Source organism: Pungitius pungitius, chromosome 9 (assembly GCF_949316345.1).
Source record: "Pungitius pungitius chromosome 9, fPunPun2.1, whole genome shotgun sequence".
In the NCBI taxonomy this organism is placed as follows: domain Eukaryota; kingdom Metazoa; phylum Chordata; class Actinopteri; order Perciformes; family Gasterosteidae; genus Pungitius; species Pungitius pungitius.
This window is the reverse complement of record NC_084908.1, coordinates 12,908,633-12,924,881: the sequence shown is the minus strand read 5'-3', so window position 1 is coordinate 12,924,881 and position 16,249 is coordinate 12,908,633. Positions and strand designations below refer to the sequence as shown.

At 40.7% G+C, this 16,249-nt stretch overlaps 1 protein-coding gene across 2 annotated transcripts; it reads right to left on the bottom strand.

The window, feature by feature from the left end:
* Positions 1-8,179: 8,179 nt before the first annotated feature.
* On the bottom strand, positions 8,180-13,458 carry ankrd49 (ankyrin repeat domain 49). 2 transcript variants are annotated; one of them, XM_037473082.2, is made up of 3 exons: positions 13,325-13,458; positions 12,301-12,531; positions 8,180-9,358 (listed from the first exon to the last, which is right to left on the bottom strand). In XM_037473082.2, exons 2-3 carry the CDS (start codon positions 12,517-12,519, stop codon positions 8,879-8,881), a joined length of 699 nt encoding a protein of 232 aa, XP_037328979.2. In that variant the 5' UTR covers positions 12,520-12,531; positions 13,325-13,458; the 3' UTR covers positions 8,180-8,878. The 2 variants fall into 2 exon arrangements, with proteins under 2 accessions (XP_037328979.2, XP_037328982.2); XM_037473085.2 differs by lacking the exon at positions 13,325-13,458 and adding an exon at positions 12,804-12,940.
* Positions 13,459-16,249: the final 2,791 nt, after the last annotated feature.

Below are 16,249 nucleotides of genomic sequence, written 5' to 3'. Positions count from 1 at the left end.
TTGTGCTTGATGTGACAGAGGGACTGAGGGGTCACAATGTGACATGTGACAATTTCTTCACCTCTTATGAACTTGGACAGCAGCTCCTGAAGATGAAGATCACCAAGGTTGGTACAGTTCGAAAGAACAAGCCTTCACTCCCACCTGCACTGCTTGCATCAAAGGAGAGAGAGGTCTTCTCATCGAAGTTTGCCTTCACTCCCACCACTGCTCTTGTTTCTCACCTCCCAAAGAAAAACAAGAATGTAGTTCTTCTGAGCACACTGCACACAGACGGTGACATTAGCGATCGTGAAGACAGGAAGCCAGTCATCATCCTAGACTATAACCGGAACAAAGGAGGTGTGGACAACCTAGATAAGGGGATTGGAACATACAGCTGCAGAAGGATGACTGCCCGCTGGCCCCTGGTCATCTTCCACAACATCATTGATGTTTCCTCCTACAATGCCTTTGTGATTTGGAGAGAGATCAACCCGACCTGGATGTCTCGTAAGCAGAACAAGAGGAGGGTGTTCCTGGAGCAGGTAGGAAAGGCACTTGTGACTCCACTGATTGAAAGAAGGAAGCACGTCCCCCGCACAGAAGCCTCAGCCGCAGTGGTAAAAGCTATTCAGAGTGCAGGAACTCCTGATCAACCTGAGGATCCAGCTACCACAGCCACTTCCCCAGCTAAGGCAAGTAAGAGGAAGAGATGTCAGTTCTGCCCTCAAAAGAAAGACTGTAAAACACATACGGTGTGCTGCAGGTGTAAGAAATACACTCACCGGCCACTTTATTAGGTACACCTGTCCAACTGCTCGTTAACACTTAATTTCTAAGCAGCCAATCACATGGCGGCAACTCAGTGCATTTAGGCATGTAGACATTGTCAAGACAATCTCCTGCAGTTCAAACCGAGCATCAGTATGGGGAAGAAAGGTGATTTGAGTGACTTTGAACGTGGCATGATTGTTGGTGCCAGAAGGGCTGGTCTGAGTATTTCAGAAACTGCTAATCTACTGGGATTTTCACGCACAACCATCTCTAGGGTTTACAGAGAATGGTCCGAAAAAGAAAAAACATCCAGTGAGCGGCAGTTCTGTGGGCGGAAATGCCTTGTTGATGCCAGAGGTCAGAGGAGAATGGCCAGACTGGTTCGAGCTGATAGAAGGGCAACAGTGACTCAAATAACCACCCGTTACAACCAAGGTGGGCATAAGAGCATCTCTGAACGCACAGTACGTCCAACTTTGAGGCAGATGGGCTACAGCAGCAGAAGACCACACCGGGTGCCACTACTTTCAGCTAAGAACAGGAAACTGAGGCTACAATTTGCACAAGCTCATCGAAATTGGACAATAGAAGATTGGAAAAACGTTGCCTGGTCTGATGAGTCTCAATTTCTGCTGCGACATTCGGATGGTAGGGTCAGAATTTGGCGTCTACAACATGAAAGCATGGATCCATCCTGCCTTGTATCAACGGTTCAGGCTGGTGGTGGTGGTGTCATGGTGTGGGGAATATTTTCTTGGCACTCTTTGGGCCCCTTGGTACCAATTGAGCATCGTTGCAACGCCACAGCCTACCTGAGTATTGTTGCTGACCATGTCCATCCCTTTATGACCACAATGTACCCAACTTCTGATGGCTACTTTCAGCAGGATAATGCGCCATGTCATAAAGCTGGAATCATCTCAGACTGGTTTCTTGAACATGACAATGAGTTCGCTGTACTCAAATGGCCTCCACAATCACCAGATCTCAATCCAATAGAGCATCTTTGGGATGTGGTGGAACGGGAGATTCGCATCATGGATGTGCAGCCGACAAATCTGCGGCAACTGTGTGATGCCATCATGTCAATATGGACCAAACTCCCTGAGGAATGCTTCCAGCACCTTGTTGAATCTATGCCACGAAGAATTGAGGCAGTTCTGAAGGCAAAAGGGGGTCTAACCCGTTACTAGCATGGGGTACCTAATAAAGTGGCCGGTGAGTATATCTGCAAAGGCTGTGCACTTGCATACTGCCCTACATGTGCCAATTAGTTGAATGGGTTATGTTATTTTTCATGTTTGTATTGTTCATTGTGGTACATTTTTTCAGACTTGTTCTTAAATTGTTCACGAGAAAAAATGAGAAACTGAGTCATTGGATGAATAAAAACTCCTTTTTCTACAGTTTTTTCTTTTCTTAACACATTTTGTGGTGAATGACAAGTTGTTTCTTCAAGCAAGTTGAAATTTGGTGTTTAAAATTAAATTAAGCTGCTTATATGAGAGGTTTAGTGAAGACGGGTCATTTTGACCCGGAGGACACGGGGTGTATACAGAAAATGAGGACAACAGGAGGGTTAAACATGTCAAGTTCATGGTGTTGCTTGAAGAAGCCGCATATATCAAGATGCAGTTAATTGTGTTAATTTGTCTCAAATTGTATGGCAAAGCAGCCCATATTTTTTTTTAGATATTTCCGTCTTGAAGACACTGACTCAGGGGATTAGCCTTTTCTTTCTATACAATCTATTTTAATGTAAGCTAATTTGATTAAAATATATTTAATCTTCTCAATCACATTTCAAAGTTATATAAGAACTAGATGTTTTTTATTCAAAATATGCTCATGAGTGTTAACTTTTCCTTTTAGAGAAGAAACATTTAGGGGGAATATCAAGAAGACGTTTATCAAGTCTGAATTCAAGGATCAAAAGTGCAGCTGCTTAATCAAGCTGGGCAGCCTTGATGTTGTGAGGGAACTACATGCTGCTCCATATGGTACCGTGATCAAAATGTAATCACACCACTTTGAAGCATACATTTTGCCCATCGCTTCCACACAGCAGCTCCAAACACATAACAGCCCAAAAATCCACTAGAAGTTAATGTGTTTCTCTAGCAGATATTGATCTGGTGTGGCCCACGTGCTGGACCTTGAGCCCCAGGGTGACTTGTTACTTTTCACCTCTTGCATGCTGGGAAAAGAACCCTTGTCCCCAAGCAAAGCAAGTGGATAAAACAAACAGATTGATGGAATATGTGCGTGATGAAGCATATAATACTTTTTGTAAAAGAAATGTCTCTATCTCTTCCAGGGTTAGGAATGATAAAATTCTTCTTCAGACGTTTGGGTCGAGCAATCCAAAGAGGAGTATTAAGAAACTAAAGTTCATCATCAAAGAAGTTTTACTTTTTATTTTGCTGTAACATTTGTTTTACAAATTAGAATAAACTAGTTGCATGCTGATGGTTTGAATGATATCATCGACGAAGAGGGTTTTTGTCCCGACTCCAGAGAGGTTTTGCTCCTCTGACTCTGTCTCTCAGCCTCAGACTCATTTTCTAGATATGTACTAAATACACACAGGTTCCCAGGCTTCACTTGTTAACTTCAGATATCATCAGATATCAGCATCCTGTCCGTAGTATTTCGTCTGTAGTTTTGTTTGCAAACTTTTACATCTGTTCAAATAAAGCATTTTTTGAAGACACCCAGCTTGAACCAATTCAATTCAATGTCTATTTATTCCATTGCAAAGGTCTCCTATGGTAACACACACTCACAATTCTGTTTATTTGACATTCTGTTTACTGTTAAGAATGACAAGGGTCCTCCTAACTCTTTTTTGGGAATAACTGTTTTTACAGAACAAACATGAGGTCTGATGATTGTATACAGCAGCGAATGTAATCACGGGAAATATATACTGTTAATCCTTTTCACAAAAAATTAGCTGATAATTATATACGTCATCATATGTAATTGGAAAAATTATATATGTTGTTCTCCTGATGAGCCCATTAGTAACTGAACCTCCACTCTGTGACTGAGTCACGGCTCTGTGACTCACACTCTGGAGGAGTAAGCCCACTGTGTAAAAGCGTCTGAAGAGCAAAGATATTAACATGTCTTTTTACACATTTATTCTCCCCATCACTGAAAAAATAAATCACTATTTGTAAAGGGTAGGTTATTGAAATTAAATCTGAGACTTTATAAATGAGTATTTTGGTGTAGGAAACAGGCTGAATTTGGATTCCTTTGCAACATGATATCAGGATTGTTGGAAGAAGTAGATCATTTATTTAAGTAATACAACAATCAATGTTTCAAGAAAACTAGTCATTAAAGTCTGGACTGGAAAACCAATTAAACAGCAAAGGGTATTTGGTTCACCACAGTTGTCTCCCCTTTCAAAAACACTGATTTCCCCTGAAGGGAAGTTTTGATTAGATCATTTTTATTATGGGGACTAAACCTGAATTCTACATATTGAATCACATTTGACATTGTTCAAAATTTCGATCTCATATAAAGAAAGACCTTAAATAGCACCATAGGCTCTTTTAGAAGCGCTTGTGAAAGTTCTCATTGGGATGAATAGCCCAGTTCGGGTTAATGTATATTGAATCATTATTTTGTTATGCTTTGTGGTTACCTATGTTTAATATTGCAGCTGGTAATGGGATGTATTTCTTTTTTGTACACATTCTATTTCATATGCTGCCAGTAATTCCCCCTGGATCAATTAGGTCTTAATGTTATTTTATGTTTTATTAATACAGCAGGAGAGTAATCTTGCCATTTTGTACTGTTTCCAGGAAAAGGATCTGTATTTGTGTGCAAAAGGGGGTTCATGTCCTGTCTGTGGTCATGTGATTGTGCGGTTTGCAGGAAATGGCTTTGCTTTGGAGATCTAACAATAACTTTGGAGACGTTGTCCGTGAGGTTCAAACTTGTGGAGTAAGTTGCATCAGATTTGACTGGTCTATTGATTATCTTTGAAATGTCTACCTCTGAAGGATTTGGCCAAGAAAAAGAGCTTAAAGGAGGATCAACAATGCCTTAAAAACAAAGTCCCTTTATAGAGCATCAGCTTAATCCAAGTAATCCACTATGCAGCCCCATGAGCCCCCTATTTGTCCTCACCTTACTGTGCAACTGGAATTCACAGAACCGATTTAATTTCCCCTCGTTTTTAATTAACTACCAGACAATTATGCAGACAGCAGTATAAATGTAATTACGTGGTTCAATTTATTTCTGTGAAACTACAGGGTGATACAGCGGGAAGAAACCTCAAGTTGACATTTTGTACCTGGCTTTCAAAAAAATAAAATGAATAAATTAAAATAAATGAACTGCTTTGCTGTGTTTGAATGTAAATATCTCACTAGGTTGGTACGATGTCCATAGAGGAAGTGGACACTAGCAAAAGAATGTGTGATCACATGTTGGCATTCATTTGCAATGCGGGAGGGTTTTGGCTCAGATTCACCTGGTGCATTACTGATTAAATGTTAAACCGATTATCCTCCATTCCCCCTTCAAAGTAAATGACTCTACAAAAATACCTCATCACATTCACAGGTTTTCTATATTTTGAGGGTGATTGTGCCTGTGAAGTGAGGGATCTGAAGGTTTGAAATACCTTTCATGGTGCTTTAATTGGATCAATTACAACAGTTTTCTGATCACATGCTACTTCCGGCAAGATTAGATAATACGCGCGCGCCCGTTTGGGTAAACACTATGGCAAAGGAGTGGTTATGTTTAGACACTGAACGGTTTGGTTAAGTTTAGAGAAACATTATGTTCTGGGTTAAATAACTACAAAGGAAAGCATTGTTGTGCTTTCTCATGGAAAGACAACCTTCGCTGCCATGGTTACAGTGATGAACACTCAAAAAATAGGGACTGACTGATGGGTTATGTGAAAAAACTAACAGCATTTTCCCGCTAAAATCTGATGTTTGGTGAACTTCGTCCCTGTGTTGCTTCTGCCTTCGCTGCAGTCATAAGTAACCATGGCATTGTTCCTTAGACGAGTGGTGTTATGGTACAATAAATGCTACCACTTTGTAAGAGCTGCAATAATCGTTTTATATTACTGTGTCACTTAAAACAATAACATAAGAGAAAAAAAGAAGTATGACAAACCCAAAGATTAGCAACTACAGGTTTTCCCTTTCAATCAGCAGAATGTATGTTTTCAGCTGGTAGACGTACAGTAGATGTTTGTTTACTCAGCTGCCATAACAACTCTAGGTTTGTTCATTTAATGTTGACAGCTTATAGTATTACAACCAATTAAAGAGTGAGCACTAAAGTACTGGCAGTCTGAGAAAAGGTTATTATCATAATGGTTCTTGTAAGGCCCCTAAGTGCTAAGGGGTGAACATCTTCACCACCTACAAGCCCCCAAGAGCTAAGTGGTAAACATCTTAGTAGTAACAGTAAATTGACTATGTGAACCAAAAATAGCATAATCCTCAGAGTGTCCTCACTTGCTAATGTAGATCCTTTAGGTCCTTAAAAAAACGGCAAACCATAGCCACAGGTTTCCAGCACTTCATTTCAATCAGCAGCTTTTGTACAGCGTCTCGCTACAGGAGGAGGGAGGTACAGCTAATGATGGCGACTCTTCACGGTTGTAGACTGCAAAACAAATGTGTCAATGTATTGTGTTGTCCTACAATAGCAAATCCAAATCTCCAAATATTAAAATGCACATTTAGTTACTGACAAGTTGAAGAGGAGACAAACCTCACCTGTCACCTGTTGAACAGCAGAAGCAGTATTTTGCCCAATTCACAATCCAAACGTGTACAAAGAGACATCATCAGGCTGCCCCTTGACTGACTATAAACAGAAATGTCAACTCCATTCTGTGGAGTGGGTGTACCCAGGCAAGGTCGTCAGAGCTATCCATGAAAATCCATCTGGATGAGATGAAGGTGAAGGAAAGGGTCAGGGTCTCTTTCATTTGAAGCTTGAATCTGCAATCAGACAATGATTTACTGTGGTTGTCTGTTAATATATCTGTATTTTGGAACAATGGAAACATCCAGAAGTAGAAAAAATCCTTTTCAAAACGCTGGGGAACATTCAGCACATTCAGCACTCCTCTAAGCGGTGATGTCAATAAGGGGTCAATACTGAAAAAATGATCTGAGAAATTCATCTTGGAGTCTACACTCCCCGGCCACTTTATTAGGTACCCCATGCTAGTAACGGGTTGGACCCCCTTTTGCCTTCAGAACTGCCTCAATTCTTTGTGGCATAGATTCAACAAGGTGCTGGAAGCATTCCTCAGGGAGTTTGGTCCATATTGACATGATGGCATCACACAGTTGCCGCAGATTTGTCGGCTGCACATCCATGATGCGAATCTCCCGTTCCACCACATCCCAAAGATGCTCTATTGGATTGAGATCTGGTGATTGTGGAGGCCATTTGAGTACAACGAACTCATTGTCATGTTCAAGAAACCAGTCTGAGATGATTCCAGCTTTATGACATGGCGCATTATCCTGCTGAAAGTAGCCATCAGAAGTTGGGTACATTGTGGTCATAAAGGGATGGACATGGTCAGCAACAATACTCAGGTAGTCTGTGGCGTTGCAACGATGCTCAATTGGTACCAAGGGGCCCAAAGAGTGCCAAGAAAATATTCCCCACACCATGACACCACCACCACCACCAGCCTGAACCGTTGATACAAGGCAGGATGGATCCATGCTTTCATGTTGTAGACGCCGAATTCTGACCCTACCATCCGAATGTCGCAGCAGAAATCGAGACTCATCAGACCAGGCAACGTTTTTCCAATCTTCTATTGTCCAATTTCGATGAGCTTGTGCAAATTGTAGCCTCAGTTTCCTGTTCTTAGCTGAAAGGAGTGGCACCCGGTGTGGTCTTCTGCTGCTGTAGCCCATCTGCCTCAAAGTTGGAGGTACTGTGCGTTCAGAGATGCTCTTATGCCCACCTTGGTTGTAACGGGTGGTTATTTGAGTCACTGTTGCCCTTCTATCAGCTCGAACCAGTCTGGCCATTCTCCTCTGACCTCTGGCGTCAACAAGGCATTTCCGCCCACAGAACTGCCGCTCACTGGATGTTTTTTCTTTTTCGGACCATTCTCTGTAAACCCTAGAGATGGTTGTGCGTGAAAATCCCAGTAGATTAGCAGTTTCTGAAATACTCAGACCAGCCCTTCTGGCACCAACAATCATGCCACGTTCAAAGTCACTCAAATCACCTTTCTTCCCCATACTGATGCTCGGTTTGAACTGCAGGAGATTGTCTTGACAATGTCTACATGCCTAAATGCACTGAGTTGCCGCCATGTGATTGGCTGCTTAGAAATTAAGTGTTAACGAGCAGTTGGACAGGTGTACCTAATAAAGTGGCCGGTGAGTGTATATCTGATCCATAAAGTGAGAGTATTCACACTATTTACCTCAAATTCACTGGACTGAACTAATGTATCATTTTCATGTACTTTTTCTCTACTCAAGTGTTTGAATTCCATTCTGATTTCTACCTTCTATCTCAGGGTGAAATACTTTTTACTTCACAAGGTTTATGTGACCGTTTCAGCTACTACTTATTTTACAGATGAATATAAATAAACAAAACTTGTTAACAACCACAGATCCAACAGTGTACAAGTTCATGTAAATGTATCTCACTTCCACAATCAATGACAATATATATTTTTTCATTTCTAATAATACTTTTGTAGCGTTACTACTACTTAATAAAAGTATGGACATTATTGTTACATTTTCCAGTATCTTTATGAGTAAAGTCTCACCTTTACATTTTTCTTCTAATAGAATAGCTTTTAGTTGAGTTTATACTACATAGCTGTGCTATTATTGGTATTAGTTCCAGAGAGAAAGAAATTCCTCAATATTTCAGCCAGGGGCTTTAATTGAAGACCCATTTTGATCTTACAGGAGCCACAATTAACAGTATTTCCCAAAAACAATGCACCTCGGAAAGACTTACACATTTCCACAACTTCAAGCAATGAACGGCAAGTGATATAATGCTCAACTTTAAATCGTCTCTAATAGCATCAGTGAAGTTCATGTGACCGCTGTCCATCGCACTTTCAAGAACTCGAGGGTCCCACTTTAACACAGTCTTCTACCATCTCAAAGAGGGCGTGATGTGGGCCGCTACGCCGGGACACCTCTCTGGCGGTCTCCCCGCTGCTGCTGCGGAGCCCCGGGGTCAGGTGACGTTGGGAGAGGAGGAGCTCTAACGTGTGAGCAGAGTCCGTTCTGAAGGGGGTGGTGTCGGAGGCGGCCAGGTGGAGCGGCGTGAGTCCACCGTTGGTCTGGGCGTTCAGTGCGGCTCCGTGTTGCAGAAGGAAACTCGCCACAGTGACTCGGCTCCAGCGGCAGGCGCTGTGAAGCGGGGTCCAGCCATCGACGGTGCGAGGGTTGACCTCGGACCCAGCGGCGATCAAAGCAGAAGCCACGTCGACGTGGCCGCTGTATGCCGCGCGATGCAGTGGCGTGTACCCGTCCTCATCACAGCAGTGCACCAGCGAGGGATCAGCGGTTACCAACCTGTGGACTGTTGCAAGCTGGGAAAAAACAAGCGGAAATGCTGAGGGTCAGGAAACTGCAAAGTAGTACTCATGTCTGATCGGAATAAGTACCCATTACCTGGCTGATTCTAGCCCTTTTCCAGACTTACATGTTGGTGACTTTTTACCTCTCGACGCATGAAATAATCCAATTGAATCATTTATTCTGCTTAAACTTGTTCAGTATAACCACATTAGTATTTCCTTCCTTCAGCAGTATGAAGAGCACAGTGAAAAGTACTGCTGAAGCCGAACCATCCCGGCAAAGACGGATGCCTCAACCTTTGTTCAAAGTAGGGTTGGTTGAAGCTTTTTGCAATGTATATTTCCGTTTAAGTTACGCTAATAAACATTTATGTGAAAAATGGACAAACATAACACTCCCTGAGGTAATAAGGTATGCAATTCTCTTGCCAGAAATATTTCCTAGAACTAAGAAATAATGAAAACTTCTGAGGGTATTTTGGGGTTATTTTGGTGGGACATGGATGAGGAGATCTCAACGGACGTATTGACGACACTACAATAACAAGACTTCCTTAAGGGAGGAGGGAAAAAGTTGAGCAGGGATTGAAGTGTTTCTCAAAATAAATCTATTTGCAAATTCGCTGCGCTGGAAATAATCAGACTTACAAAATATACCCCCAGGACTACAAAAGAAAACTCTAGTGTGTTGAAACTCATTACCTGGCAACGGTGTTACATATAAAGAATTATAAAATAAATAGTGACAAGATTAGATTGATAGATTTTTGTCCTCCAAGGAAAGTACTGTGTAATTATCCCAAGGGTGCTTATTTTAGTTCTTAGTAGGTCTAACATTTTATTCAGGGTTCAGAAAATGTGTTTTTTCTCAAATCTTGGCCGTGTGTTTTGCTTTGTGAAGAAAAAAAAACTACTGCAAGGGACAGCAGTGTTCTCTATAATGAAAACAGTGTTTTAAATGTTTGGTTAGGACTAACAAAGTATTCAGATGTAGAGCTAAATGAACTTCTTTGAAAGATTTTTTAAATATCTTTACAAAAAGGCCATGTAGTAAAACAATACAACCCACATCTTCAATAAGATGAATAAAAACAAAAGGATTTTGTAATAATAATAATAAAAGGAGTGAGAATCGTTTACAACATAATCATGTTGAGATTTCCGTGGTTTTTGGTTGAGAGAAATAATTAAAATGTTGGCTTTTTTTGCTTGATCAGATTTTAAATGATTTGGCATTTTTACGTGTAATGATATCTGAAGAGCAGCTGAAAGACTAAACCAGGCCAATTGAAACGACCCTGTAAAAGCGGCACCTAGGGATGATTGTGTTTTCAACCACCTGGGTCTTTCTTATCCTACAATCATTTTTCCAGTAGCGCCAGGTGCCAAAAGTGGTAGGTGGCGATTCCTCCGGTGGTCGGCGGAAGGATCCTTTTTTAGTAGCGTTTGGTTTAGTCCCTCATGCAAATTACATGTAAATGAGTATCTTACGACCATGGATTTGCCCCAAGTGGGTTTTTTTTCTTCAAACTATATTGAGAATGCAGCACAACACAGCGACCTACAAGTAGCGCAGCGTCTTAAATAAAGTGATGTATGTCTTAATGCGAGGCTTTAGAAATCAACACAAAGGGATTCTGTATGTGTTCATGAAGTTTGAAGCGGGTCATTTGGCCAATGTTTTGATACCCGAACGCAGCCAGCGGACAGAGAGCACCAGCGGACCCACTACTTCCCCCCTCCCCCGTCCGGACAAACGGTTTGTCCAACCATCGGCACCTTCCACTGACCACTTTTCGCCCTCCAAACTCCATTTTTCATTCTGTCTCAGCACATCCATCTGGATTGGACTGTTGGTCCAACAAAATATTTTAAAAAAAGATAGAAGACATTGTGCCTTGTTGTGCTCGGAGTAGAATCACCAGCACTACATTGAACATGTTAGTTATTTAATTCAAATTAGCACAACAGACTGGAAAAGCATGGCATCTACTTGTGACTTATTGCTTAGACTTTGCAAAGTTTCTTCAGCAACAATTAAAAAACAATCATGAACATAATACCTCACAGTTTGAAGCCCATTTAGCGGACAAATGCTGTTTACTTTAGTGGTAGTCAGTCTTAATAATTATGGCCTCTAACAAACACATTTAATAGGCTCCAATTGCCTATCATTAAACATAATAGACTGCGATCAACATTTCATTTTTAGTAAAATAATCACATGCGGTTTATGCACACTGCCTTAACTCATAATTGTTTGAAGATATGCTTGTTGTGGTGAGTGAGGGAGGGAGGGGGGGGTTCAGTGGGGGGAGAAACTGTTCATCCTTGCTAACCCCATCCTTCCTTTACAAGGACAAGCGGCCGTCCCCACAATTAAGAAGCTGCGGTCATCAGATGTAGTCATTCTTTAAAAAACAATGAGTAAAAAATGTGCATGTTTTTTTTTCCTCAGTTGAGCGACCTAAGTGATTATTTAACTAATCATTACAGCTTTAAATGGTTATCAGATGTCTATCTACAGAAATGTACTCAAATGGCATAAGACATTATTTTCCACATATTGAAATGTTAATAAAAACAATGCAGCAACAGATTTCTTTATACAGTATAGACACATTTTGGAAGATGACAATTACACGTAATATATAAACCAATAATTTTTCATTGACCTAATTGCATTCCTACGAGCTTGGCCTCCCGATATCCCAAATCAATACCTTTTCTAAATTGAAATAAAGAGTTTCCTTTGCAGAAAAACATTAGCTTTGTCTTCTCTTTTTCAATGAAAAAAAGGTTTGTCAGAAAAAGATCCACATTGTGTCAAAATAAGGTATTGATAGTGTAATGTTTTGAAAATCAGTACTAGTATCTCAAGCGCAGTTAAACCCCTTATTATCACAGGTAAAGGACGAGTCCCGAGAGTGGTGCCAAAAGAAAACATCACTTACGCGGTTGTTTTGCGCCGCCCACAGGATCAGCATCTTTGGTTTGTCTTTGAGAGTTTCTTCTTTCTCCAGGTACCAGTCCTCGCCGTGGTCGCCGTCCTCCTCTTCCACCTCTTCCTCCTCATCCTTGCTTCCGGTCCACAGGCTGCTCGCCCCTCTGGGGATCAGGTGTCCATGTGTTTCCAGGAGCTCAAGCTGGTTAAAATGTTCTGGAAACTCCATCACTTAACGTTGCTGTTATTGACAGAGAATTGAAGACAGAAAGACACAGAGACATCAGACAGACATACGGTCCCGACGGTATGAGAGCATTTGGAAACCGAACAATTTAGAGGAACATTGAAGTTTAGCCGTTTTGTTGAAATTGTCCTTTCTGTTGAATTTCACAACCCCTGGCTAAACATTTTGATGTGCTAATCCATATACTCTATCTAGTGTCTTGTGACCATCAAAAGGGTTTTAATCATCCATTCTGTCCCTAGCACCCTTCGGTTGTCACGTTTTACCTTTATTCTGAATACAAAGACTAACCTCAGTGTCCTTTTAAAATCTAGTCACTCCATGTGTAACTGTACGGCCGTTTGACTGTAGCATTAGCCTTAGCTAGCCTAACGTCAGCCTACGTTTACGTTACTTGGCGTTACTACCGTGAACCGGCAGATGCGTGACGTTATCGAGTGCTGTGACGTGTGGTTATCGTGGAGCCAGACGTGTGGACCAGCACTCGGAAACGTCCCGGTTAACGTTGCATTCAATGCACAGACGCTTCCGACGTTAAGTTACCTTCACGCCGAACACGGGACGGATCATTAAATTGTTGTTATGCTTGTTGTTGTAGCTAACATTAGTTAGCTAAATTAAATTACGTAAATTACCTTACAAGCCACAACTTTGCATGTTACGTTCACATCGTTCAAAGTAACGTTATAATGGTTTGTGTTCGAAACCTATAGAGCAAACCTTTGCATAGCAATTCTCACAGAAATGTAAGCTGGTTTTGTTTAAACTCTCCCAGACGTTAACTTACTCGCGTTGCAGGTTCTTTTTTGACGTCTTCTTTTTCCGACGTTTTCTTCTTCTCTTCTACTTTGTTCGGTAGCGCTTCGCAGTAGGCTCCATGGTGACTTACCGCCACCTTCCGCTCCGGAGTGTGAATCAGGAAGTAACCTTACAATATAAAAGCCCCGCTGCACAGATTCAATGTAACGTTATGTTCTCGTTATAACTCTCATCCAATTTCCTTTTCTGGCGTGCCGTCTAATGGCTAAACGTTTATTTATCCTCTTTTGTGCTGACAATATGTAACACATTTTAGCAAGTTATCAACAACCTGTAATGCACTCATATTTCAAGTCATGAGAAAAACAGTTTTTGTAAATATATCTTTGCTGATTCAATAATGTTCCTGGAGTTATCTTGCTTTGATAATCGATATTGTGATTTCAATTATTTTTCATCATTTCAAAAGCTTTGAAATTGTACATTTTATTTTAAAGGCCATTCTACACTCATCATTCCACCAAGGTAAACCTTTACCAGTAATGATTGCAGTGTATATATATTCTGTATATATTCTGTAATCAATCCCTTCAAATACTTATAAATTCCTTATAGTTGCAATCTTGAAGATCCAAATGAAAGGGTGTTAAGTCATATGTGTTATCAATCCTATGAGCGACTGATTAAGGTATTATTTGGATTAATACGAACTGGTTTGTTATGACTTTCTATTAAATCTGTAAACATGTTGGTACAAAATATTGGCCACTGCCCAAGACTCCAAACAGATCCACTCAATCCATTCATCCATCCATCCATCTTCAAACCACTTATCCTGCACACAGGGTTGTGGGCGGGCTACAGTCTATCCCAGCCAACTGCGGGCGAGAGATCCACCAAATGCAATTCTAAATTAACAAAAACATATTGCTACTCTATAATTATAGTAGTTTATTATTTTGTGATGATATATAAATATCTTTGTATTTAAGGAGGAAGAAAGACCTTTACTTTCTCCACATGCATATCTTATACCATGCACGCCTTTTCCTTCTCCCTGAATTAACATGCTACGTGTACTCTACCATTGATAGTAATATATTCTCTGACTGAATGTTTCAACATTCCCAGATGTCTTTGCGAAGAACAACATCAAAGAAATACCAAATTAAGTATGATCAAGAGGCTCTCTTTTCTTCTCTGTCCCGTTCTTATTGATAAACCTTTGAACTTCAAAACCGTTTTCTTTAAATATGGACAAAAAAGATTTAACAGACATTAGCTGTGTATTCGTATGTTCTTAATGTGCACTGCAAGCTCCACTTTAGTATGAATTGGATAGAAATTACTATTGTCTTGATTCTAGTTGACAATTGTTTTCCATTTATCAGATTGTGTTGTAGGGATCCTTGTGCTTGAAGTCTTTTGACACTCATCACAATCTTTATGTGAACTAGTGCTGGGCGGTATATACCGGTTCAAAGAGTGTCCGGTTCAAACGGTATCGTTCATACCGCCAGTTACGCCATAACAACTGATGTTGTTCGTCAGGCAGGCGGCAGTATTTATTTAATCACGTCAAGGAACAATCAGCGGTCGTGTGTTGAGATTGAGTCATGGTTATAACTTTATAACAATAATAAATAACCAACTACAAACTCTCATGCTGGGTACAGCTCGCAACAAGAAGTAACTCTGTTGCTACTTGAAAACACGGAATAGTGTGATACAGGAGGAACAACGAGAGACCAGAGATGCACCAACACAACTTGTGCCAAAGAGAAGAGCCCTGTCTGTTTGGAGGGTTTTTGTGTTTTGAAAAATCCGACGTAAGGAAAATGATTTATTGCAAAGTCTGTCGAGCCTCTGGTGGCAACACTAGCAGCCACAACAAGCTAACACGCTAACGAGCTGGCCAGTTATGAGCAAGAACATTCCTATTTTATAGTTAACCTGTTGCCAGTCTATTTCACAGAGTCACTTATTTTTGTTTCTAGCAGACCGGATGCCTCGACGCACATTACTGCTTCTCATTGGTTGGGATTATATCCAGGGTTCGAAATGAGGAGGGTCTGTGGGGGTCCCGGACCCCCTACAAGTCATTAGGGACCCTGTATAAGAATTTATTTTTAGATTTTGGCGGGTCCCCGACAAATATTTGTAACATTAAAAATGATTGTGAAAATGATAGGTCTTTAGTGACGTTTTATATTTATAACTATAATGTATTTATTTCCTAGCGCGATTGGGCATCAATCAGGGCAGCTAATAGCATCACAGATTGTTGTTATTGTCTATGGCGCAGACACGTAGGTTATTGTTGAACGCGGCAAAAACGAAGCCTCACAAAAAGTGAAATCCCTCATGAAAATCCTGTAAGTGCTTCGATTATGTTTATATCTCCATAATAAATGCTTATTATAGTAAAATATTTGGAGTTGGTGTTCCTATATCAAAAGTTGCATTAACTAACTTAGATACCCAGTGTAACATAATGATTAGAAGAGTGCTCTTGTCAACATTTCTTGCTGTATCTGAATGAAGCCAAACAACCTGCCAGCTAACAGCAGCACATTCACAAACATATTGCTGAAAATCTACAAAACGCATCACAAATCCATTGCAGCGTTCACGATTGTATAAGTGAGCACTACATTACAACAACGTATGAAAACATGTATTTAAGAAAATATATTTAAAAAAAGATCGGAGCGATTGGGATTCGAACCCCGTGGATCAAAACATCCTATAGTCAACAGGCCCACTGCTCTACACAGTGAGGTATGGAGAGTCACAAATTTTGCTGTGCAGATTTAGTTCATGATTTTAAACCATGAAAAACATCCCAAGACCATTATCCCACCTTCAAAATATGTCAATATAATTTTGTCTGCAGTATATAGTGTAGCAAGGTAGTCTTCAGTATTTTACGGGACCCCCCAAGAGTCCTAAG